The following is a 23,784-nucleotide window of genomic DNA, read 5'->3' as shown; positions in this document are numbered from 1 at the left end:
CTTCATCGAAATGTTCAATTATCCCTGAACCACCGTGTCCCCTTTGTATTGTGCTGTGCTGTGCTGATCTTACATGATTGAGTAAATCAGAACTACTCGGAAATGTATTGTTAAATCTGCGCGCGCCGGTGCAGCGCAGCACAGCGTAGCCCTCAACAGGTGGAGACAAATACAAGAAAAACACAGCTTCCAAATTTGCAGCGCCACTGGCTCTCAACAGGTGGAGAAAAATACAAGTAAAACATAGCTTCCAACTTGGTGGAACACAACTTTATTTCCTTCTCTTGTTTTTTATCCATTGACGTTAACTTTGAGCGTATGCTCGGCTTGCGTCTGGAGCCAAAAGTCGGAGATCCCGGCCGGAGCGGTGAACCAGAGGCTGCAAAAGAAAAAGCGGCGGTGGGTCTCTTTACTCTGGGGTGACCGGCAGGTGGCGTTCAGGTGCGACATCCACGACAGCACGCCGCCACCGCCTAATTGACCTTCATCAATGAGTCATGAAGGGCACAGCGATGCGCTCCTCATTAGCGCTGGTGCAAATCCTTTGGGGAGCATTTAACATTTTCCAGGAAGGGGAGATGATGATGAAGATTGCAGCCCACCAGGAGACGGCCAAGGTTCAACGAAAACACCACTCGAGCCTGAAATGAACTGCGTGTGCCTGTGCTTTTCCCCCCCCCCTCTTTCACATGCGGCAGGTGTCATGGAAGGCTTCTAAAGTCCTGAAGTCCCTCCATGTTGGAGGTAGGCCGTCCTGCAGGAAGTGACCGCATCGCTGACACGGAGACTGGAAGAGCTTGATGTAGCTCCTCAGCCAAGTCTGCGCACACATCGGCACACATGAACGAGAGCACGCGTGGACACCCGGCGCCTGCCTGACGCTTTTTTCCTGACCATGAAGGAGCGCACCACTACGTCGGGCATCTGCGGCAGTTGGTAGTGCAGCAGGGCGGTGGTGGCGTGGTCCGTTACCTAGTGAGCACAGCGCCGATCAGCAGGTGCCGCCGTTGACCCCGGCCCTGCCCTGGCCTTACTCACCTTCTGAAAGACCTGATGCTGCGACTTGGTCCAGATGTCCAGCTGCAGAGGAGGGAAAGTGAAAAGACACACGCATGGACACGCACACACACACACACACACGCGCGCGCGCGGCTAAGGAACAGGGGGTAACGTGTGGGCTCTCACCTTGCCGCCGTGGTCGTAAACGTTCTCGTTGAAGCCCCGCACCAACGTTCGGTCGATGAAGAGTGAGCGCATCACCACGATAGCCTTCAGCACTTTGCCCAGCGTCACCTGACCAACAGGAAGTTACGCCTCAGCTGGTTAGCACGCTAGAGGTGGGTGGGCGAGCGGCCTCGTACCAGCAGCACGGCGGACGTTCCGTTCGGTCGGAAAAGTTCGATGCTCATGTCGGGAAACAGGCGGCCGATCCGAGAAATCACGTCGTCCACGTACCTGGAAAAAACATGGAGCGCACGCAAATGCCCGGGCTTTCCTCCCGTGACGTCAAATGTGGGGAGGCCGGACTCGTTTGATCTACTCACTGCGGGGGGAGGACCAGGGTGCTGGGCTGGACTTTGGGCCGTCGCTTGGCCGAGGCTCCCATCTGATTGGCCGAGCGCTTGAGCGACTGCTGGTTAAGCAGACTGGAGGCCAGGCCGGCGTGGTACTGCAGCTGCCGAGGTGCAAAGCAAAGCGGCGGTGAGCCGGCCCGAGAGGGAGGGCCGAGCCCGAGGGAGGGCCGAGCCCGAGGGATGGCCTCACCTTGTTGGACCACTTGTAGGCCTGCAGCAGCTGCGAGTAGAGAGGCGTCTTGTCCTGGACCGGATCCAGACTGAGGAGGCCACTGTTGTGCAGGGGATGCGACTCGGACGGGCGGCCCACCAGGCCACTCAGGCGCTCCAGCTCGCTGGCGACGGCAAACACAAAGAGACAAGCGGGCTAGACCTCACCGAGTCACGGGGGAGACTGGGCCCGACGACCCCGGCCACGTGCTTGTCGCCTCCGTGGCTTTTCCCGGTTCTATTGATTTTGGACGCTTGGAGCCACCAAAGACCCATTGACAACTCTGAAATGATGGCTGAGCTTGACTTAATGAAAAGGCTGGGATGTACCGCCTGCCAACAAGCGCTTGTCCTGAGAAACAGGGCTTGCTTGGCTCACTCCAAAAATCTAGTCAAAAGGCAAATTGGAGAATCACTGTAATTGCTAGCTTCAATCATGACCATCGTGATCAATTGCTTTGCAATCCTTGGACAATTTCATGTGAAAGTAGCATCCTGTCCAAAGTTCCGTTTGGCACTCAAGGAGACCGGCCGGCTGTCCAGATCATCTCCTCGCCGCATGACAGGAAAAGCGTTGCTTCTGCAATCCGCTCCAAAAGAAATGCTCAACGTGTGAGGTGCGACGCGACGCGACGCGAAGTGAGGCGAGGCGAGGCGACGCAAGTTACTGACTTGAGGTCCCTGTTGACCGCCTGCAGGTTCTCCTGGAAGGCGGCGATAAATTGCTTCTCGCGGCCTTCCAGTGTCTCGCGGTTCTTCATACCGTCCTTCAGGGACTCGAAGACGCGGCTGACGCTGGAGCGCAGCGCCTGAATGCCGCTAATGGCGTGAGAAAAGGCGTCCAGATTAACGCCAACGTTCACCGCGTCCGCCATCTTGTAGTTGTCCTACGCTGTCGCTTGCCGATGACGTCAGCGCACGGAAATCGCCGATGATGCGTTCACGCTTTTGTCCAACATGAGGAAACGACAGTACTTTCCAACGTTTTTGGACTTCTTCATGGATCAGGAAGATAGAACGTTTGAAAAGGATAAGCGGCGGCTCACACAATAGTCAACTAAACCATGCGTGGACAAAACGCATGAGAAATTCTCTAATAATTGCATTCTCAATATAAATAAATGCTCAGTGGCCTAGTGGGAGGTAGAGTGTCCGCCCTGAGACTGGAAGGTTGTGGGTTCAAACCCCGGCCGGCCGGGTCATACCAAAGACTCTAAAAATGGGACCCATTGCCCCCCTGCTTGGCACTCAGCATTAAGGGCTGGAATTGGGGGGTTAGATCACCAACTGATTCCCGAGCGCGGCACCGCTGCTGCTCACTGCTCCCCTCTCCCCCAGGGGATGGATTAAAATCACATGGGGATGGGTTAAATCAGTGCTTCTCAAATAGTGGGGCGCGCCCCCCTGGGGAAAAGGCTTTTTTTTGCCAGTACTAGAATAAAGTGTAATTGCGCATCTACTACAGCAGGGGGCAGTGGCGCTCTCATTGTTACTTCTGTCACGTTTGCGACAGTGCAACATTTTACGACTTACAAGACAAGTTAGGATAGTCACGGTGGGGAGGGGGGGGAGGGGCGAATAGTTTTCTTCTTGCTAGGGGGGGGCGTAACAGAAAATAATTGAGAAGCACTGGGTTAAATGCAGAGGCCAAATTTCACCACACCCAGATGTGTGTGTGACGATCATTGGGACTTTAAGTTTTTTTTTTTTTTAACTATAGCTGTGGTCTGTCGAATCAAAAAAGTGGCTGGAAAACTTCAGCCGAGGGCTAAGAAGGGAGCTTAATGTAAAGAGCTTTTGCGCGCGTGTGTGCGCGCGTGTGTGAATGTGTGCGTGAGTGAGAAGTCCATTTGAAGAAAAAAAAAAGGAAAGAGCCACAGATGAATGAAGTAAAATGTTCCTAATAAAGTGACAGGGCTGCTGCTGCTGTTGCTGCTGTTGCTGCTGCTGCTGCTGCTGATGATGATGATGATGGTGATAATGGTGACGATATTGATTATAACGATGAAGTAAAAGTAGGCGGGGCTGGAGGGAGTGAAGCATCAGAAAAAGACGAACCAGTCTAAAGAGGATGAGACAGAAGGAGATTAGGAGAAGACGAGAAGGAGGAAGAGGAGGTGTGAAAGAAAACGACAGCTGCAGGACAGCAAGAAGAGAAAGAAAGATCGAGAAAGCAGAAAAGGAAATAAGAAAGTAGCCCAGTTTTTGCGCTCCATCAGCTCATTCACGCAAGAGGAAACAAGAGAAAGGTACGTGAGCTGTTGCGAGTGGATGAGTGCAGCGCCACCTCGTGGCCATTTCCCCTAACCGTCAACAACGACGTCCATTTGAGCACTGGCTCAATTGCTCTACTCGGCGAGTGCAAATGTGCGAGCTGACACTCTGCAAACGGCCATGCGACTGACAGTTCAGTGCAAGTCCACTTCGTTAGGGACTTGCACTGAACAATTTGTACGCGTACAGGACTGCAAGTCCACTTTGGGCAAAACTTGCACTGAACAATTTGTACTCGCCCAAAAAGTGCACCGTATATGCAGTATCGGGGTAGATGGTGTCAGCACGTCTTTTTATACGGGACAGGCTGCCACGGTAAGCGGCCCACCTGCGGCATGCCAGCCAGCCAGCGAGGCCCCACAGCTCCGAGCAGCCCGTGACCTCGAAACGACTCCCCGAGGACCTCCTCATGGACGGCCTCAAGCGCCTGCCGCTCCTGCTCCTCTTGGCCACGTCGGCTCAATGCCAATTTGACGCCTGTCGCCGGGGGGCGGGCACCGGATGGGAGGACTCCGCCTGCCAGCCGCCAACCGCCAACATGAAAGAAGCCATGCAGATCCGAGTGGAGCCGCCGGGAGTCACCTGCGGCGACCCGCCCGAGCGATTCTGCACTCTGGTCAGTGTGTTCCAATTTTCTGGTGCTGTTTCCATCCCAATGGCTCGTAAATTGGCTCGGTCCGTAACCCTAACCCTAACCCTGACCCTAACCCAGACTATCATCTCTGGACCTTTGCGTCACCCTTTAGGAAAACCCATACCTCTGCAGCGACGAGTGCGACGCCTCCAGTCCGGACCTGTCCCACCCGCCTCAGCTGATGGGAGACCGGGAAAGGGGCGGGCTCATCACCTACTGGCAGACGGTCCCGTGGTCCAAGTATCCCGAGCCGCTGTTGGCCAACGTCACGCTGTCCTGGAACAAAAGTCTGGAGGTGGTGGACGACCTGGTGGTCAGCTTCGAATACGGGCGCCCCACCAGCATGGTGCTGGACAAGTCCACGGACAAAGGTGAGAGGTCCCGCGTGGGGAGGTCGTGCCCGATTTGCGCCCAAGTCGCCCCCGAGTTGCGCCCGAGTCGCGCCCGAGTCACGCACTCGTGCCGCTTCGCTCCCGCAACAGGGCTGACGTGGCGGCCCTACCAGTTCTACGCCGACGACTGCATGGAGACGTTCGGCATGCCGCCCAAGCGAGTGTCCGACTTGGCGCCCAGCAACGTGACCAGGGTCATCTGCACCGAGCGGTACTCCGGATGGCTGGGCGCCAAGGTGACTGTCCGTCCGTCCGACCATTAGATCCGGTCCAGAGAGCGCAAATGTCGACGTGCTAACGCTGACGGGAGGGGAAGCCGGCTAGCTAGCATGCTAGCGCGCTAGCTAGCTAGCTAGCTAGCACGTTGGAACGCTAGCACACTAGCACTAACCCTAACTCCCACCTGGCCAGGAGGAGAAGACGGTGGTGTTTGAGGTCGGAGCCCGCTTGCGAGCGCTGGCGGGCCCGAAGCTCCTGGACACGGACGCCTTGTTCACGCGGCTGCAGAGCAGCAAAGCTCTGCGGGACTTCTTTACCTTCACCGACCTTCGCCTCCGACTCCTGCGACCGGCCCTGGGCGGGACCTACGTCCAGAGAGACAACCTGCTCAAGTACTTCTACGCCATATCCAACATCGATGTCCCCGCCAGGTGAGCCGCCGGGCAGCTTTGTCCTAATCTACGGATAGGGAGGGGCTCACGGACGTGCGCTTGCCGCCTTTCAGGTGTCAATGTAACCTGCACGCGTCGGCGTGCGGGTTGCGGGACGCCACCTTGACGTGCGACTGTCAGCACAACACCAGCGGGCAGGACTGCCAACGCTGCGCCGCCGGCTTCCGGTCCCGCAAATGGATGGCGGGCAGCTTTCTGCCGCTTCCCGGCGGGACTGCCAATGCGTGTACGTATTTTTGATGAGTCGTGCGTGCGTGCGTTCTGATTTTTCTCCTTGCTCGATTTCCATCAATGGGCCTCTGACCTGCCTGTTTGCCTTTTAGGTGAAGCAGCAGAAATGAGCGGTGAGTGTCTGTCTACCCCTCTTTACATTTGGGACTCTCGTGGGTGGCCCAATTTGGAAAACTATTCCCATCTCTGGCACAGTTTGCTAAGCACAAACACCGCCGTCCGTCAATGTTCTTCTCTGACAGCGGCCGATGACTCTGACAGAACGTCTGCTTCAACGCGTGGAATCACTGACACTGACTCGACTTCCACCGTGGAGCCTTCTTCCCTTTCTCCTTTTGCCACTTTGGGTTCTTCTCCCGACAGCAAGAGCGGCGCTCGCGCTATTTCCACACCTGCGACGACGGCTTCCTCGGGCGATAGGACTTTTTCGACGGACGCTTCTACTAGCTTCGCGACTTTTACGGACACTTGTACTGACACGACTCCCGCTTTTGCCACGACGACGACTCGGACGGAAACATCCGATAGCTCGTCTCCTTCCTGGGGTGGTTCTGGGACGGCGGGCGCCGTTGGCCTTTCCGGCTCCGACGGCTCCACGACTTACACTTTGACGACAGACCCTTCGGCACCCGACGCTGCGACGATTGCACCAGAGGACAAAGGCGTGAGGTCTTCAGCTGTTCCAAAGCGGCAAAGCGCTGACTCGGCATCAGCGGAAGGCGTGGGCGTCCCCCCGCCGGTTCCCGCTGTCGACACCTCCCTCGGTCAGCGTTTGGACCTCGGCGCTCCGACGGTGCCCGGCGGCGCTAGGGAGACCTCAGACGTCGGCGCTAACGCCCAGGTGTCTGTGACTCCGCTCCCTGACAGCACAGACTTTGACCCCTGGCCGACATCCGGTGGCAGCTCCTCCCCTCGGAGCTCAAGTTCCCGGTCGTCGGACGCGATGGGTCTCGACGGCACGGTCCCCTCTGGAGATGCTCCGCCTCCTCCGACGTCTTTCCTCGCCGAAGATCCCGATTTGACGACGGGAAGGTCTAACCGACCTCTCGCCGTAGGATCTCCCCCCGATGGCCCGCCCCCCAGCCCGGCGTCCGACAATCTTCTCCCTGATTTTTCTCTTGAGAAAGTAGCACTGCCTCCCTATGGACTCGCTCCTGGCAGAACGTCCAATCGGCCGTCCACGGATGCAGCGCCTCTGGCGAAAATCCTTCCCGACGGCTTACCTCCGGACACGACTTTTGCCCGAGAAGCTCCTGCGGACGGACCGCCGACTGATGGGACAACGCAGGCCGACAGACTCGGCCCAAAGTCACCTCCTGATGCAACTTCCTCCGACGGACTTCCTCCTGATGGCGGCGCTCGTAAATTACTTCCTCCTTCTCCTGCTGCTGCTGCTCCTCCTACACAAGTCGGCGAGATCCCACAGGACAAAGAGTCAACAGCATCAGATTGGTCAGAGTCTGCCGGGGACTTGGCCCCAGTGGACTTCACCTTCCCTTTTCCAGAGCAGGATTCCACCGGGCTAGGAAGAGAAGTCTTGGGTCTGGTTTCTGTTGATCCAAGTTCCAATTTGGATTTTGGATTGGATTCAGTGAACCGGGATTCCACTGGACCTGGAACTCCTTCTGGAACAGAAGATTCAAGCCCATTAAGTCTCAATTCTGGATTGGATTTAAGCGCTCAGGATTCCAGTCCTCCTGGAACAGAAGATTGGAGTCCAGATTTTGGATCGGTTTCAGTAGCTCTAGACTCAGCTGGCCCTGAAGATCTAAATCCTGAATCTGGATTATATTTAACTGAGCAGGATTCCGCTGGACCTGGACCAGAAGATCGTGCTTCTGGATCGGATTCAACAGATCCGGACTCCAATGGTCCGAGAACAGAAGATCCCAAACGAGATTCTGCGATGAATTTAATTGATCAGGATTCGATTGGTCCTATAACACCTCCTGAGGCAGAAAGTTCCAATCCGGAATGGGTCGAGCGTCGTTTGGATTCCCAAACAGGCCGGACGAGTCCTCGGGAACTTGAACCGGAGTCTTTGGATTCCAACCCCGAAATTCCCGAGCGGACGTCCCGACCCGGTTCTCCTGATCGAGTCGACGAACCGAGACGGGATGCTTCTGCCGCCGCGATGGAGAAAGAGGATCGAGAGGCTGACGCCAGGAGGAAGGAGGGCCAAAGCAATCAAAAAGGTGACGAGCGAGAACGAGCGAGCCATCCGTTGGAATCCAATTGAAGCGGAAAAACAATGTATTTGATTGACAGCTGCCGAGTCCAAAGAAGAAGGGCTGAAGCAACCTGAGAAGAAACAGATGGAAGAAGAGAATGCGCGGACGGCATTGAAAGAAGAGCAAAAAGAAGAAAAAGGCTATGAGAGAAAAGGTAACAAAGGAGCATGATGGTACTTTTAGCACCAAGAGCATCCCTGACACCTTGCCACAGCTGCACATTCGTTCTTGTTTCCTTTCTTGCTTTTGCCCGCCAAGCAACTCAGAAGATTTTGATTCCCGGCAGTGGGACGAGCAGCCAGCTCTCCAAAATCGCCTATGTCACTTTCCAGGGTAAGACGGCTCGGCTCGCCTCGCCTCGCCTCGCCTCGCCTCAGAGTTGACCTCTAGCTCCTCCCTAGCTCCTCTCTAGCTGCCCCTAGTTGGACCCGGCCCGGTGGGGACTCTGCCCCCTCTCCCATTTCAAAACCTCATCGGTCAGGATCACGGCGAGACGGCCGCCACCCTGTGATCCGTCAAGGGTAATTAGCCGCGTTAGCCTATGTTAGCGTAGCTTTTCTGCTCTCTCTGTATCAGAGTGCGAGTGCAACGGCCACTCCAACCGCTGCAGCTTCATGGACTTCCTGAACGTGGTGACGTGCGTCAGCTGCAAACACAACACCAGGGGACATCGCTGCCAACACTGCCGTCTCGGTTACTACAGGAACGACACCCTGCCGCTCCATCACCAGGATGTTTGCGAGGGTCAGTCAGTCCAGGCACACACATGGGCACACGCAGGCACAGGCACACGAACAAAAGCCGACAGGACTCGGACCGGATTCTGATCCTGTTCTCGTGCGCATGTCAGCGTGCGAGTGCAACGACGCCGGCAGCCACTCTCGGCACTGCGGCGCCTCGGGGGAGTGCCAGTGCAAGGAGGGCGCCGCTGGGAGGCGCTGCGACCAATGTCTGCCCGGATACACGAGGAGAAGCAGCGGGGCCGGCTGCACAGGTATGCGGCGCCGGGGGAGGGGCCGGACGCTCGGCGGACGAGTAACTAACAAGCTTCACCTCGGTCCAGTCAACGTGTGCCACGAAGCTCGCCCCTGTCTCAACGGCGGGACATGCGTGGACTTCCAGCGCTGCCAGTGTGCCGCCGGCTTTGCAGGTGAGGCATGCCATCGTGGCACGCACTTTTTTTTCCTCGGTCAAACGGTGAGGCCCTGCCAAGTTGGGTCCTCTGGAGCGGCTGTCCTGCCCTGCCCTGCCCTGCCCTGCCCTGCCCTGCCCTGCCCTGCCCTGCCCTGCCCTGCCCTGCCCTGCCCTGCCCGCTCTCCGCTTCTCCCTGCTGCAACAAACCTGATCCAAATGATCAGCTCACCGGCAAGCTCCGTCCGAGTTTGAGAAGGACCCTGATCGTTTGAATCAGGTGTTAGTGTGGTATCATAGAATTTCGATATTTGCGATTATTTATTCCAACAGAGGGCGCTATGATAAAATATTGCAACATCGCCCCCCCCCCCCCCCCCCACGCAAAGGTTCAAAACAATGCCAATGATGAAGGTCGTTGAAAGCATCCATTTTAGAAGATCGTGTTCCTTCTTCACAAGCTGGACATTCTCTCGGTACTTTTAGGGAGCACCTTTTTACTTCTTCTAAATGTTTGCTTTTGCACTTTTAATGATGTGAAGAACGTTCGGGTGATCTGCTGTATGAAACAATTGCAACAGCTTTGTTTGTTTGTTTTCGTCAAACGTGCGTGTTGGAACGCTTTTGCAGCTTGACTTACCCTATCATGTCAGATGGCCCGCGCGCGCGCCCCCGCGCGCACTGACCATGTCGCGGCCGTGTGCACGCAGGCGTTTACTGTGAGCAGCGCGCGTGTCTGAAGAAGAGCGGTTGCCTTGACGACGCAAGCGCCGCCTCGCCGCTGATGACTTCGCAACTCCGCCTCCCATTCATCTTCAGCCTGATCGCCGCTGCCGCCTTTTGAAGCCATCAAATCGAGGAACGGCTCGGCGACGTCATCATCCGGCGACGCACGCGACGTCACCAAGCCTCTGTGCCAGGAAGATTTGATTGAAAGGAATGATATCACCTCGGAAAGCAATGTTTGCAAAAGATTACACGCAGCCCTGGTAGGCAAACGCTGCATATTCCGCTTTCTACATTTGTTGACCATACCCAAGAGTATGCCAATAAAATGACCTATTTAGCCTTGTTGCCACTTGTCCGATTAAGGCAAGTTGATTGAAGGAAAAGTTGGCAATCGTCCATCGCTCCGGCACAAAGCAGCTTGTTCGAGATCACCAGCGCACGCCCCATTTCCAGCGGCTGCACGCGCGCGCGCCGGCGACGTCATTAGAGCGCGACCGGCGCGATGCGTAAATGGCGAACCTTAGCGACCTTGTCGTTCGGAGCGGCCGTCGGCGCCACGGCGAGCCACCTGTGGAGGCCTTCGGGTGGCGAGGAGGGTTTGCAGCCGGTCCTTCCGCTGGGTCCGGTACCGAGTGTCCACGCCGCCTCCGAATTGACGGTGCGTGGATAGAGTTGCTCGTGTTCTCCTGTTTGGTATTTCAAGCATACGCTAAGACCTCTAGTTTTGAAATACGGACCAATCTGGAACCAATTTGTCAGTGTTTCCCCATCAAACGAAACCACTTTTTCTGGCGCTGTGGGAGACCTAAGGAGCGGGCGCAATTAGCTCTTCAGCACCAAGATGTCGAACTGCAATACAAAACGCAAGGCGCTTCGGTGTGGCCGATTGAACAACTCCTCGACACTGTTTTGAGACACTTTTTGGTGTCGATTGCGTTTCCACTCGCGGAGGCAGCGCTTCGCCGTCAAAACGCCCGCCCACTTAAGCTACTAGCTCAAAACCAATTGGCGAATCTGAACTGAAATGGAAGATCATGCGTCTTAATTGTTGCAGTTGAGCAGGTTTTCGGGGGGCGCCGTCATGAAATACGGCTTCCCCTCGCTATCCAACATCCGCACGAGAGAATCCTACGTGAGCTCGTACGACCCGCGCACCCGGACGCCCGCGTGGGTCATTGAGAGGCTCAGCGGCGACACGCTCGGCGGGGCGGCGGACAGGGCGTGCTGCGACTTCAAGGAGGACGACAGGTGGGTGGGTGGGCCCGGCCGGCGCTCGTGCGTGCCCGGCGCTCGTGCGTGCCGCTCTGACATTTGGGCATAAGCGTCAGCGTGCGTGCCCGCAGTGTCCATTTCTTCCATCGCGCCACCAACGCCGACTACAAGGGGAGCGGCCTCGACAGAGGTCACATGGCAGCGGCGGCTAATCACAAGTGGAGCCAAAAGGCCATGGACGACACCTTCTACCTGAGCAACGTAGCCCCCCAGGTGCCCGCCCGTGCGCGCGCGCGCGCGCTTTCCTCACTTGCGCATTTGTGCTACGCGCTTTCCTCACTTGCGCATTTGTGCTGCACACTCACTCACATGTTCGTGCGTGTGCAGAACCCCCACTTGAACCAGAACGCGTGGAACAACCTGGAGAAGCTGTGTCGCTCGCTGACCAAACGTTACGCCAACGTCTACGTGTGCACCGGCCCACTCTATCTGCCCAGGTGAGCGCGACCTCTCGTCACGGCGGCTCGCCAAGTAACGACTGCGGCCGACAAGGAAACTCAAGGCGCCGGCTGCCGCGCTCACCCGTTGTGCAGGCAGGAAGCTGACGGCAAACTATACGTGCGCTACCAAGTTGTGGGTCGGAACCACGTCGCCGTGCCGACGCACTTCTTTAAGGTCAGCCAGCGTCCGATCCAAAAGGAACGCCTGCTGCGCACACGCCATTTTGAATGTGGGAATTGTCTGAAGAGGCCATAGGACCGACCCAAAGAATGAGTCTGCTGTTACTTCCGGTGTGTGTCCCTCGACCACCAGGGAGCAGTAGACACCAAACCTGGAATCGTTCACAATCGGACACCAGGGTGCTCATCCATCTGTCAGCAATGTTTTCGTTGCGGAGGACTTTGAGGGCGTTTCAAGTGCTCATGGTGTCTTTTCTTATTTTGGTCATTCCACAAAGATGGCGGTCAATGCTCAGGTCTTAATGATGAGGCAGGACATTTTGTCAAGGCTCTTACGCCACATTCAACATGGCGGCCGCAGTGACAGGTCTCTCCTTTGCGTAGTCTTCAATTCTCATGTCACATGCGTGTGGCCGTCCCAGGTGTTGATCTTGGAGCGCGGCGGCGCTCAGGAGGGCGTGGAACTGCGCTCATACGTCCTTCCCAACGAGGCTGTGGACCAGACGCTCCCTCTGGAGCGCTTCCTGGTTCCCGTCGAAACCATTGAGAGGGCGTCGGGCCTCCTGTTTGTCCCCAACATCGTGCGGGCCAGCGGCGCCATTGCCGGCAAGTAGCCCGAGCGCCGAAGACACGGTGGGAGTTTTGTCCGTGGCGTGGCCAACTCTGCAAAAATAAAAGCAAGGCAAAAGACTATTTGTTTGTCTCCTCCTCAGGCGTTTTGGTCGCGCCAAGCAGTGTGTTTGCACACTGTTTCTTTTTATCATCCGACAACTGTGTGTTCATTCCAGGCGCGGCGGGCCGAAGAGCTGAGAAACAGGTTGGCTTTGAAAAATAGCTGTATTCAGAGAGCATGGCGCCAGCGGCAACAATGGCCAACCGCCAATAAAACACAGAGAGAGCGCGACTGCCTCACGGAAAGGCAGGTGAGGTGACGCGGGAACACACACTCTCTGAGCCAATTCTGATGTCAGCATTTTGCAATGGGAGGGGACGAGCAGCAGATGCAACCGAGTCAGCCACCCGCTCGGGACGATCAGGGGTGCGGCGTCGCCGTGGGCTCAAGCGTGGCCTCAAGCGGGGTCTGCGCTTCGGGCCACTCCCTGCCGCACTTGGATCGGCCTCTGCTAGGCCGAGTGTTATCCACTTCCAACAAATGGCCATCTTCTTCGTCCACGAAGATGTCCGACAGAGAGTACGAGTCGTTGGGGGGCGCCGGGCGCTCCGCCTCGTCCTCCTGCCGCCATTTGTCGTAGCGGCGTAGCCGCTTCTCCAGACGCGGCGTCACGTGCTCCTGCAGGAAGTCGATGATCTCTGCAGGGCGGCCAGAGGGTCACCAAAAGAGGGCGCAAAGTGGCAGGAAGAGGCCGCCGCCAACCGCACCCACCTCCGTAGGAGAGCCGAGGCCAGTCGGGAACGTTGCGGACTTTTAGGCTTCGGAAAAGCTTCTGAACGCAGAGTGGAGTCACGCCGCTGAAAGCGCAGTGCAGAGGCGTCAGAGGCTGTCGCCGCGCCGAGGCGTCAGAGGCTGTCGCCGAGGCGTCAGAGGCTGCCGCCGCGCCGAGGCGTCAGAGGCTGTCGCCGCGCCGAGGCGTCAGAGGCTGTCGCCGCGCCGAGGGGTCAGAAGCTGTCGCCGCGACTCACAACTCACCCCAGGATGCTGGAAACCGTATCCCAATCGATGTCGCAAGCGTCCTCGATGTTCAAAGCGTACAGCCTGCGGTCCAGGGACACAAACGAGTCGGGAGCGGTCAGCCTTGCCGTCCGTCAATCAATCGCTCGACCGTACGTACGTGTTGATCAGGTGGAGCCTGGTCCTCAGTCCCTCCGGGGGTTTCCTGGGGTTCTTCTGCGACAGCCGGGTCTGCAGGATACAGAACCTGAAAGGCAAGACGGAACCGGTTAGCTTTTCTTTCTCCAAAAGCCTCCAAGCCACACGGAGACATACGGTCGGTCGAGAAAGGCAGTGGGTGGCACCGGCCCTGTTCATGCGCACTGACCACTTGACGCGACACTGGGTCCAGCATCGGGTGCGCACGTGCTGGCTGATCTCCATCCAGGGCAAACGGGCGCAAAGCTGACGCAGCGTCAAACGGGCGTCTCCGACGGCTCCTTGAACCAGCGCCTCCAGGTGAGCCTTGACCACCTCCTCCAGCCTGCTCTCCTCCTCCGACGTCCACAGGCCTCGCCCCGTCGCTGAGCGAGACAAAGCGTTTGCAGGGTGAGTGAGCGAGTGTGTGGGAGGCCCCGTCCTCGCCCCGGCCGATAAAAGAGAACCAACCCACCGATGCTGACGAAGCGCTTCTGCAAGGCAAATTTGCTGCGTCCCATCTTCCTGGCGATGGTGCTCCAGTCGTTGCCGTGGAGCGTGTGCAACTTGACCAGACGATCCAGCTCCTCCTCGGTGAACCTCAAAGGCCACGGCAAGGTTAGCGTGCCTCGGCAGCGCTTTGTGTGTCGACGGCGGCGGCGGCGGCGGCGGCAGCTCTCACTCTCCCATGTGGTTCATGTGGTCCTGCTTGACGGCCCGGGTCACCACCTGCTTACACGGTCTGGGGATTCCCTCAGCTGCAAGACACAACGACACCGGGCAGTGGGTTACGGCAGGCATTAGGCGGGCGGGCCTTAGGCAGGCAGGCAGGCAGACGTTCAGGCGCCTCCCATTCATCTCACCGATGGCCTCCAAAAAGCCGTGTTGCTTTTTCAGCCTCTTGATGTCGTCCCGCAGCTCCTCGTAGCGATGCGGGAAGAGAAGCTGGTCGACGGAGGCGATGCCCGTCACTGCCAGGAAGCGCGCCACGTTTTCTCGGATCCGCACATTCTCCTCGTGCGTGAAGCGGCCCCAACGCACGCGCAGGCCTGCACGGAGAGGACGGGCTTGAGGTGCAACATTGGTGAGGAACCCGGGAATCTTCTGGAAAGAGCCCCGTGGGTTCTTTCCGCACGGCGAGCGACCTTGCTCTTTGAAGACTCGGAAGCGCTCCAGGTCGTGACGCAGAAGGGTCTTGATCTCCGACTCGGCTCTCTTCCTCACGTTGGGAACAAACTCTTCCAACTCAGCCACCAAACGGGAGTCCAAGCTGCAAGACACGCACGCGGCCGGCCTCCTTTGATATCTGCCAGATCACGTCAGGAGTCCATCCGGCCGTTGTTTTAGCGCGCCCGCTCCACTCACCAGTCAGCTCGGTCAAGCTGGTGTCCGTCGGCGGCCACGGCAACGCTCTCCTCCGTCTCGCCGTCAGCGACTAGGAGGCTTTCTTCTGCTCTCTTGCGCTTCTTTTTGCGCACGTCGGCAGGAGGAACACGGTCGTCGTCTTTGTCCGCTTCTGGGATTTTCTCCTTTCTTCGTTTCTTGGCTTTGCGGGCGAGCGCCTCGGCGGGAAGGACGCCGTCGTCATCTTTTTGGTCCTCTCGTTCTTCTTCGGCCTTCTGCACAACCGCAGCGACCGGGTCTCGTTTGTCTCGCTTTTTCTTCCTCGGCTTTTGGGCGGCAGGAATCCCGTCCTCTTGGTCTCTTCCTTCTGCCGTCTCGTTCCTCTTCTTTGTGCCTTTGCGAGCCGGAAGAAGGCCGTGGTCCTCTTGTGTACTTTTTTTCTTCTTCCTCTTCATCTCGGGCGTAGGGACATCACCGAGGCTGGGCACCGGCGAGCGGCGGCCGACGGGAAACGACGGCGGCGAGCCACATGAGCCCAACGCTGCCTCCATTGATCAGCCAAACAAGGAGAACAATTCTCTTGTCTTCGTCTTCTTCCTCTGTAGAAGAAGAAGTTCACCCATGAGTTCAAGTCATCTGGTCCGGGCTCACAATTCTTGTCACACAATAGAAAACTGCAGACAAACTCCACCATAAAAAAAGCAAACGAGAAACACCACGTTAAACGACTAAAAGATCAAAATGAACTGACTGATTGATTGATTGACTGATTGACAGACTGATTGAGTGTTCCGGTGAGACGAGTCTCCCTCAACATTTGAACATTAACTTGTGACTAAGGTGAAATGTGAAAATGAAGTGTGCAGGAAATGCACTTAGCTACCTGAAGTTGACTCGACTGACGAAAGTAACTCGACGAGCAAACTCCGACGTCAAATTGTTGGCTGTCACGTTGAAAAAGCTCAAGTTTGATGCGTGACGATGCTGGAGGGGGGAAAAGAAAACAATTCATTCCACGTTTGTAGTGAGCGAACACGTGTCTAGCGGGGAACAACGCTCGCGCCCCGCGCTCGGCAACTTTGTGTTTCCTTCCGAGTCTCGCTCGAGTCGACTGCTTCCGGTATGCAGAAGCCTCTTGCGTCATCCATCCGCGTCGCAAAGCTACGTCAACGCAGACGCCATATTTGTCGGGGCAAGGCCGCGCTTAAGCTAGGGAGGAGAAGGCACGGGCGGACGCTGGACAGACGGACATGAACAAAATGAAAATGGAAAAAGTGGACCATGAAAGTACTCATTTGTTTTTCGTTGCATCTCACAGCATTACAGTTATTTTAAAAAAAAGCCAAAGTCAAAGTCTGCTTTATTGTCAATTTCTTCACATGTCAAGAGAGATGGAAATGACGTTTCCCACTATCCCACGGTGACAAGACATAGTACACAATATACACAGCACAAAAAAGTAAAAACAAGAGGGCACAAACAATGAATAAATAAGAGCGATGAATAAATAATAAATAAACACAGAACATAATAAATAAGAGGAGCAAGTGTGCATACAGCAGAATAGAGCGCGAAAATACAGGAGGTTACACAGCCGAGGGGGGAGAGAGTTCCGGATCCTAACAGCCTGGAGTATGAAGCTGTTGGTGAGTGTGGTGGTGCGGGAGCGCAGGCTCCTGTACCTCTCTCTTCCCAGAGGGCAGAAGATCAAACAAAGAGTGAGCGGGGTGACTCACATCACACACAATCGTGGTCGCCTTGCGGGTGAGATGGGAGGTGTAAATGTCCTGCTCACTCTCTCCACCACAGCACCGTCGATGGTCAGTGGCAGGTGTTGGGTGTGACCCTTCCGGAAGTCAACAACAATAACCTTGCTCTTGTTGACGTTCAGCACGAGGTTGTTGTCCCTGCACCACGTGGCCAGAAGGTCAACCTCCGACCTGTATCGAGTCTCGTCGCCCTCGGTGATGAGACCCATCAGAGTCGTGTCGTCGGCATATTTCAGCACGCGGTTGCTGCTGTAAGTCGTAGTGCAGTCATGCGTCAGCAGGTTGAACTCTCTCGCCCCCCCTCCCTCCCTCTCTCGCTCTCTCTCTCTCTCGCTCTCTCTCTCGCTCTCTCTCTCTCTCTCTCTCTCTCTCTCTCTCAATTTGAGGTGTCAGGTCAAGTATTCTTTCATTTAGGAATCAATTCCGTTTTGATCCTTGAGGGTACACCATGGTTCCATTGTGAGTCTTTTAGTTGCGAATGGCAGCTTCATGGCAACACTTTGGTGCCACCATCTCGTCTCAAGCACCGTGGCGGGGAAAAACATTTAAAAACCATAAAAACCATTAGCATGCTGGGCTAACATCCAGAGTATTCATTGTAGGCGCTGCTACGCTTACACTAACGCTGCAGCTAACTCACTCCCTTTACTTTGAGGTGAGCAACTCGCGCCTTGCCGCCTGGTCTAGAGCACCATAGCAGCGGGAATGTGGTGGACCAAGGAAGCAGAATGCGGAGGAGGCGAGCGCTGGTCGCGCACCATCAGCAGCGCCCGTCCGGCGGCAGCGGCGGCGGCGGCTCCGGCACCGGCTCCATTGCCGGTGACCCCGGCTCCGGTGACCCCGGCTGCGGTGGCTGGGCGGTGCCTGGCGCTCTTCTGATGGGCGCGCAGACCGGCCAGCTGCGAGTAGGCCGACTGGCACACGTGGCACTTGTACGGCCGCTCGCCCGTGTGCAGGCGCACGTGGTTGCGCAGCGTGGACGACTGGCTGAAGCGGCGGTTGCAGAAGCGGCACACAAAGGGCTTGTCCAGCGTGTGGATGCGCATGTGCGAGCGCAGGTTGCTGCGAGAGTTGAAGCCGCGGTGGCAAATGACGCAGCGCATGCGGCCCAGACCCCCCGAGCCCGACGTGGAGACTTCGCAGCCGAGCGACTCGTCTAAACGAGAAGAAAAGGCGTGTATGCCATGCATACGTATGCATGCATACATGCATGCTAGTGACATGGCAGGCTGGCCCGCAGTCCAATTGAGTCCGCTACGCTGGCCTCGGCCGTCCGCTAGGCTGCTAATGCTAACTAACTTACCGCTCTTGCTTTTCTTTGCTTGCTCGTCGTCGCCTCCTGGAATTCCAGGAATCCCCAGGAAGGTGTTGTGGGAATTTCCGTACCAAACGAGCAGCTCCTGGTCAGGCGGGATGGTCTGGGGAGCGGGAGCGAGCGGGAGCGAGCGGGAGCGGGAGCGGGAGCGAGCGGGAGCGGGAGCGGGAGCGGGAGCGGGAGCGAGCGGGTGACGTTACACCGACGGGGATGGCGAACCTGGGTTGCGCCGGGTGCCAATGAGGCTCACTTACCTGCAGCGCCTTGTAGAAGATGGCGCTTCCCAACTGCACCACCTCCAGGTTCTGCTCGTGCTCGTTGCGAGCGCATTTGATGTACGTCATCCAGCTGCGTTGCTCCTCCTGACTGGCGTCCACGAAGAAACGCACGCCGCCGTCGCCGTTGAACACCTACAATCCAGACGAGAGGCGCTTTGGGCATGCGTTTGTAGCTGGAAAAGAGCTTGCGTGCGTGCGTGCGTGCGTGCGTGCGTGCGTGCGTGCTTACCTCCCACATGAGGTTGTTGTTCTTGTAAAAGTCGACGTGTTGCGGAGAAACCAGGCGCCCCGTAAACGGACCCATCTCGGTACCTGCCTTGATCCAAGTCTTGGAGAAGATTCCCAGACCTTCTCCTGCACGCGCGCGCACACACCCACAAGCACAACTCAAACGGTGAATGCCTGCCAACGAGACGACGAGCTCGCAAACGTCTTAAAGGCACATGAAAACAGATGCCATCCAAAAATGCTCTTCTGAAAATGCATGCCGGCGGCATAGTTAGTGCACGCGGTGCGGCATTTCATTTTCATTGATTTTAAGCAGATAGTATACTTAGATACATGGAGTACCATGATTTCATGTATAAAATGGAGTTGATTTAATTCAAAATTTCTATGTAATAATAACTCTAAATTCAAACCGCTCCCAAAAATTGAGCTGTTCAAAAATAATAATAATAATAATTCCACCACGCTTGGTGCCCAAAGCGCTTTCCAAGGCCTCACATTCGCCCATTCACACACACACATTCATACACCAATGGGAGGCTGCTGCTGCTGCTGCTGCTGGATGCATGCAACACTGATTTAACAATTAATATTTCAAGTAGATGCAACTGAAAAAATGAAATTATTATTGAACGAAACAAATCTACTTACTCCATTTTTTTTAACATAATGTCAATTGTATTATACATATCAGAATAAATCATTTTTAATATTCTCTGAGTACTTGTGCGTCTGGCATGGTTGAAATCGGGACGGGACGAGATCAGCAAAATTGCTTCAACCCGCCTCCCTCTCTCCCTCCCTTTTCGTCAAGTCACAATGTAAAATGAAATTGTAATCAATGTTGATTATGTACTTTCCGAAATAAACTAATCGAGTCAAATCCACGCTTCATTTTATTCAAGGTCTGTTGTATCTTTTCTTATTATTATTTTTTGCTCATTTGGGCCATGGCGTTCCGGTCCGGTATACGCTCCGGTCGGTCAGCCCCGTTTCATCTTTCAAAGATCAAACCTTGTTCTTTTTTAGCACGGTTGCATTTTACTTGCAAGATATTTTGATTTACAACTTTTGCTACGGCCGATTTTCTACATGCCGTTGAGTTCCGAAAGGGTTCGCAAATCCAATCTAGAGTTTCGAACTCATTTGAGCCGGGCCGGCTGCCTCTCATGTAGAGCGCCAAATCCATGCACGACTGAGCCTCAACAAATTCATCAGTGCAGGAACATGCACGGTCCTGTGTCGAATTTCACCACACACACACACACGGACGCACGTGCGCACACACACACACACACACACACACACACACACACACACACACACACAGCATGACAGTATATGGCAAAAAAAAGACAAAACAAAAAACAATCCAAAAAATCGGGGGACGTGTGAAACCAACACGCAATATCATTTGGATACTTTGAGGGGGAACAATTAAGACTTATAAGAATGAACGTCACTAGACCGCATCAGAACGTTAACTGCTTTTCGCCTCAACGTATATCAAGTCGGCAGATGAGCGAATTAAGGAAGGTTTGCGCTCCATGCGTGACCCTTACCTGGGACAGAGCTTTGCGCAATGACCACCTCGCTGGGAAGAACCAAACTGGACAACTTCTGAACCTCTGTGGGACACACACACACACACACACACACGCGCGCGCACACGTTGTCAGTAAAACTATTTGGCTTTCGAATGGCACGTTTCAAATAATAATAACAACGGAACGGAAAAGTCGCTCGCATCGAAAGGAATGAAATATGGAAAATAATCAAACGAATTTCACACACACACAAAAAAAATCCAATTAAAAATGTTTGCGCGGGCGGCCCAGCAACCATGACGCCAACAGTTTTTGGCCTTACAAAAAGAAAAGAAAAAATATTGTCTTTGAGAAAAAAATCTGAACAAACCCAAGACTTCTGACTTGCTCTTCAACTCAAGCGAAATGGAATTAATGACCAACATTTTGATCTGCATTCAAGAAAGAACGACTTTCGAGTCTTTCAACAAATACACGAAATATGTTTCTGTGAGCAAACATTTACGAATATATTCATTAATAATAATAGGAATAATTGATCTTTTTAGTGATATAAATATAATAAGAATTAAATTAATAATAATAACAATGACAATAATAGTGTTGCAAACTAGTCTTTCTGTCTTCGCTTGTTCATTTGGAATCTTAAATGTTCACTTCAACGTTTCTAGATAAAGGAAAACATTTGGGAAATTCAGGGACATTTTTATTTACCATAAACCACATTGGTACTCTATTTATCTTCATCGTCAAAAACGGATCCGAACAAAAAGCAATCTTCGTCTGTCAGTGATAACACTAAATTCCAAATTTGCAACATTTACATTTCTACTTCATTTGAAATGAGAAACCCTTTTCCAAAAGATGCTCAACGAACGAATGTTTTTGTTTTGTTTTTCATCCATCCCCTTATATACGACACAACGTTCCCTTAATTCCCTGCCATGAACGAAAGGAAAATGATCAGGAAGGTGATTTGCGATCGATCGACCGACCTCCGGAGAAGGACTGCGCCAGCACCTCGGCGGTGAAGGCGGTTTTGGGGCTCGCGCCTGCGGCGGCCTCGTGCGTCAACTGCTGCTCGCCGTGCACGCGCCTCCATCGCCCGTACAGGAAGCTGTGCACCACGTCCGACGTGATCACTTCCGACAGCGGCGCGCCAGCGGGAGGCCTGGGCAGACAAAACTTGCGCCCTGGCCCCGGCCCCGGCCCCGGCCCCGACCCCGACCCCGGCGAGTAGGCGGGAAGCGACGAGCCCATGGCGGGTAACGAGGCGGGAGAGAGGTCAAATAGAAATTCGATGCAAAAACACCCTCGACCTCCCTCGCTGGCACCCCTGCGAAAAAAATAAATAAAAAGAACAACGATTTGCGCTTGTTTTGGCGAGTTGCAAAGTCAACAAGTTGAAGATGAAAAGAAGCAAATGAAGCGCAAGCCAGACGCGCGCTACCTTTTATACGTGTGCGCGCGCGTGCACGAGTGACTGGCAGGAGGGGGAGGGAACAGTGTGTGTGCGTGTGTCTGAACGGAGGGCGGTGTTTCAATGTATACGTGTGTCTTCAAACGTCAGTGCATGTGGTTGTGTCTAAAAATGTGTATACACACACTGTATCTCAATGCGTGTGCGTGTGTGTGTCTAAAAGGGAGTGGTGTGTTTCATTGTCTGTATTTGTATGCGTGCGTGGTGTAGTGTATAGCAAAGTAAGCACGTGTGTGTGTGTGCGTGCGCGCGTGTGTGAGTGTGTGTGGAATTGGAAGAATTATGCATGAAATAGCGTGGCAATGATTTTAGCCTAATTGGGGGTGTTGGAAATGACCATGTATGAGTCAAGTGGAAAAGGATCGCGCTCATGACGAGGAGGAGGAGGAGGAGGAGGAGGAGAAAGGGAGCAGCAGCGAGAATGTCAGGTGGGTAATCCAATTAGGAAGAACCCCCATGAAGATGGCGACTGTTCCCTTTCTTGCCATTTATGCGCAATCGAGGAAAAAAGATGGGAATCTAAGGCCTAACGAGGCCAAATTCAAGGCGATAAATGGTGGCAATCTTGCAGACATCCATGTGGCCGGAATCTTCTTGAAATGTCAGAAGAGGGCTGGAGTGAACTGAGCTGGCTGCGGGTTCTGCGCATGCGCCGCGCAACACGAGTCAAGTCGATCCTCGTTTAGTCAACATGAAACTTCGAGTGGACCAGTGACGCGCGGTGAGGGTTGGGGTTGGTGAGGGAGGCACCGACTCAGGGTCAGATTTACAAACGTACTGTATGACGCTAAGGCACTGACTCACAAGTCAGATTTACATGCATACATTTCCCATTCTTGATTCAATTGAATAACATTTGAAACACACCACTGTACATTGAAACACACCACTGCACCTTTACTTGTAAATGAGGTCCATTCTTCTGGACGAAGATCTCGATGACAGGGAAAGCAATAAAGTCGATTTTTGGCAGCACAACCACAAAGCCAGTCTTTATCAGAGTACCAATCCTTTTGAAGCGAACGTGTTGTAGTTCGTCCCGGGAGGCCCGTAGTTTGAATTAATCCTCGCAAATCTGGCGTTGGTCTTCCCTTACTTAGGATTTCTTGCTTTGACTGAAAGTCAAGTTTTGAAAAAAAGCTTATTTTCGAGATTATATTCTCCATTTTCAGGGAAAATAAAGCCCAATAGCAACGCGTTAGCACCGAATGTTGTTGGTTGTTTTTCTTTTCTTTTTTTTCTTCTTAATTTACTCCCGCATTTACTCGTCTCGTGAACTATTAGCCGCAGGCTCACTATCGCCCCATCCTCTAGGCAAAGGTACTGGCTGCCTCAAGGCTCGTATTTTCCCGCTGACTGCAAGCACGTACAGTGTGTGAGGGGTGCACACTCTCACACGCACGCCCTGAAAGGCACAACCTGTCACTGCCTTAGGCTCCATGATTCTCGTCTCCCGTTGTTATTTGAACAAGAAATACAGCTATTTTGACTATGAAAATGATCCAAATGTATAGGAAACACACCAAAATTGCATTAAAAGCATAGACCACAGGACAGATATTATATTATGTTTTATTATATTTTTTAACAACTTATGGTGGTGACAGCTGAGGAAACCATGTTGAGCCCTTTACCGCCCCTGGTGGCAAGGTGAGGCACTGCCTCACCTGCCTCCTATGAGTGCACGTGCCTGGAGTGGACGCAGGACTCACACGTGTGTGTGTGTGTGTGTGTGTGTGTGTGTGTGCGTGTCTTTCTGTCTGTGTGTGCGTGTGACTCTAAACCAAGCAAGAATATCATGTGCGCTCAAATGAAATTCTGAACAGAGACCGAATTTCTGAATGAGCTAGTGATGACGTCAAAGAAGGTGAATAAATTCTGTGCCGGTACGTGGACAAATGGGGATGGGTTAAATTTCTCCACACCCAGATGTGTGTGTGACGATGATCATCGCCAATGATTCATTGGGACTTTAATCGGGAGTATAGGGCGCACGCGTGCGCCACTCACGGCTCGTCTTCTGATGACGTGTTCAGCCCGAATCGTT

At 54.4% G+C, this 23,784-nt stretch overlaps 6 protein-coding genes across 10 annotated transcripts; 3 read left to right on the top strand and 3 right to left on the bottom strand.

Annotated features, from left to right (window-relative positions):
* Positions 1 to 255: 255 nt before the first annotated feature.
* Positions 256 to 2,700, bottom strand: med27 (mediator complex subunit 27). Its single transcript, XM_061278348.1, has 8 exons — positions 2,457 to 2,700; positions 1,765 to 1,909; positions 1,545 to 1,675; positions 1,362 to 1,455; positions 1,186 to 1,293; positions 1,039 to 1,080; positions 895 to 972; positions 256 to 820 (listed from the first exon to the last, which is right to left on the bottom strand). The coding sequence occupies exons 1-8, from the start codon at positions 2,657 to 2,659 to the stop codon at positions 686 to 688; spliced, it is 936 nt and encodes a 311-aa protein (XP_061134332.1). The 5' UTR covers positions 2,660 to 2,700; the 3' UTR covers positions 256 to 685.
* A 671-nt stretch (positions 2,701 to 3,371) lies between these two features.
* LOC133153987 (netrin-G2-like) lies at positions 3,372 to 10,395 on the top strand. Its single transcript, XM_061278349.1, has 11 exons — positions 3,372 to 4,033; positions 4,365 to 4,674; positions 4,805 to 5,063; positions 5,175 to 5,320; positions 5,496 to 5,734; positions 5,809 to 5,981; positions 6,079 to 6,099; positions 8,794 to 8,961; positions 9,068 to 9,211; positions 9,281 to 9,367; positions 10,059 to 10,395. Exons 2-11 carry the CDS (start codon positions 4,468 to 4,470, stop codon positions 10,190 to 10,192), a joined length of 1,578 nt encoding a protein of 525 aa, XP_061134333.1. The 5' UTR covers positions 3,372 to 4,033; positions 4,365 to 4,467; the 3' UTR covers positions 10,193 to 10,395.
* On the top strand, positions 6,728 to 8,593 carry LOC133153984 (uncharacterized). Its single transcript, XM_061278344.1, has 2 exons — positions 6,728 to 8,181; positions 8,255 to 8,593. The coding sequence occupies exons 1-2, from the start codon at positions 6,930 to 6,932 to the stop codon at positions 8,386 to 8,388; spliced, it is 1,386 nt and encodes a 461-aa protein (XP_061134328.1). The 5' UTR covers positions 6,728 to 6,929; the 3' UTR covers positions 8,389 to 8,593.
* Positions 10,396 to 10,544: 149 nt separating the features above from the next.
* On the top strand, positions 10,545 to 12,662 carry endog (endonuclease G). Of its 2 annotated transcripts, XM_061278347.1 has the most exons (6): positions 10,547 to 10,735; positions 11,132 to 11,325; positions 11,421 to 11,562; positions 11,677 to 11,786; positions 11,883 to 11,964; positions 12,392 to 12,662. In XM_061278347.1, exons 1-6 carry the CDS (start codon positions 10,580 to 10,582, stop codon positions 12,581 to 12,583), a joined length of 876 nt encoding a protein of 291 aa, XP_061134331.1. In that variant the 5' UTR covers positions 10,547 to 10,579; the 3' UTR covers positions 12,584 to 12,662. The 2 variants fall into 2 exon arrangements, with proteins under 2 accessions (XP_061134329.1, XP_061134331.1); XM_061278345.1 differs by having other exon boundaries at positions 10,545 to 10,735; positions 11,421 to 11,786.
* A 125-nt stretch (positions 12,663 to 12,787) lies between these two features.
* Positions 12,788 to 16,227, bottom strand: LOC133153982 (transcription termination factor 1-like). 4 transcript variants are annotated; one of them, XM_061278343.1, is made up of 11 exons: positions 16,004 to 16,227; positions 15,142 to 15,719; positions 14,922 to 15,046; positions 14,640 to 14,825; positions 14,459 to 14,534; positions 14,252 to 14,376; positions 13,967 to 14,162; positions 13,760 to 13,846; positions 13,618 to 13,683; positions 13,354 to 13,439; positions 12,788 to 13,280 (listed from the first exon to the last, which is right to left on the bottom strand). In XM_061278343.1, the coding sequence occupies exons 2-11, from the start codon at positions 15,669 to 15,671 to the stop codon at positions 13,003 to 13,005; spliced, it is 1,755 nt and encodes a 584-aa protein (XP_061134327.1). In that variant the 5' UTR covers positions 15,672 to 15,719; positions 16,004 to 16,227; the 3' UTR covers positions 12,788 to 13,002. The 4 variants fall into 4 exon arrangements, with proteins under 4 accessions (XP_061134327.1, XP_061134325.1, XP_061134326.1 ...); XM_061278341.1 differs by having other exon boundaries at positions 14,640 to 15,046; positions 15,142 to 15,805; XM_061278342.1 differs by having other exon boundaries at positions 14,640 to 15,046; positions 15,142 to 15,794.
* A 997-nt stretch (positions 16,228 to 17,224) lies between these two features.
* On the bottom strand, positions 17,225 to 21,517 carry LOC133154065 (PR domain zinc finger protein 12-like). Its single transcript, XM_061278452.1, has 6 exons — positions 21,253 to 21,517; positions 20,273 to 20,338; positions 18,712 to 18,836; positions 18,459 to 18,614; positions 18,193 to 18,307; positions 17,225 to 18,045 (listed from the first exon to the last, which is right to left on the bottom strand). The coding sequence occupies exons 1-6, from the start codon at positions 21,515 to 21,517 to the stop codon at positions 17,573 to 17,575; spliced, it is 1,200 nt and encodes a 399-aa protein (XP_061134436.1). The 3' UTR covers positions 17,225 to 17,572.
* Positions 21,518 to 23,784: the final 2,267 nt, after the last annotated feature.

This window comes from Syngnathus typhle, linkage group LG5 (genome assembly GCF_033458585.1).
Source record: "Syngnathus typhle isolate RoL2023-S1 ecotype Sweden linkage group LG5, RoL_Styp_1.0, whole genome shotgun sequence".
NCBI lineage: Eukaryota > Metazoa > Chordata > Actinopteri > Syngnathiformes > Syngnathidae > Syngnathus > Syngnathus typhle.
The sequence above is the reverse complement of the archived record's forward strand: the minus strand, read 5'-3'. Positions and strand labels throughout refer to the sequence as shown.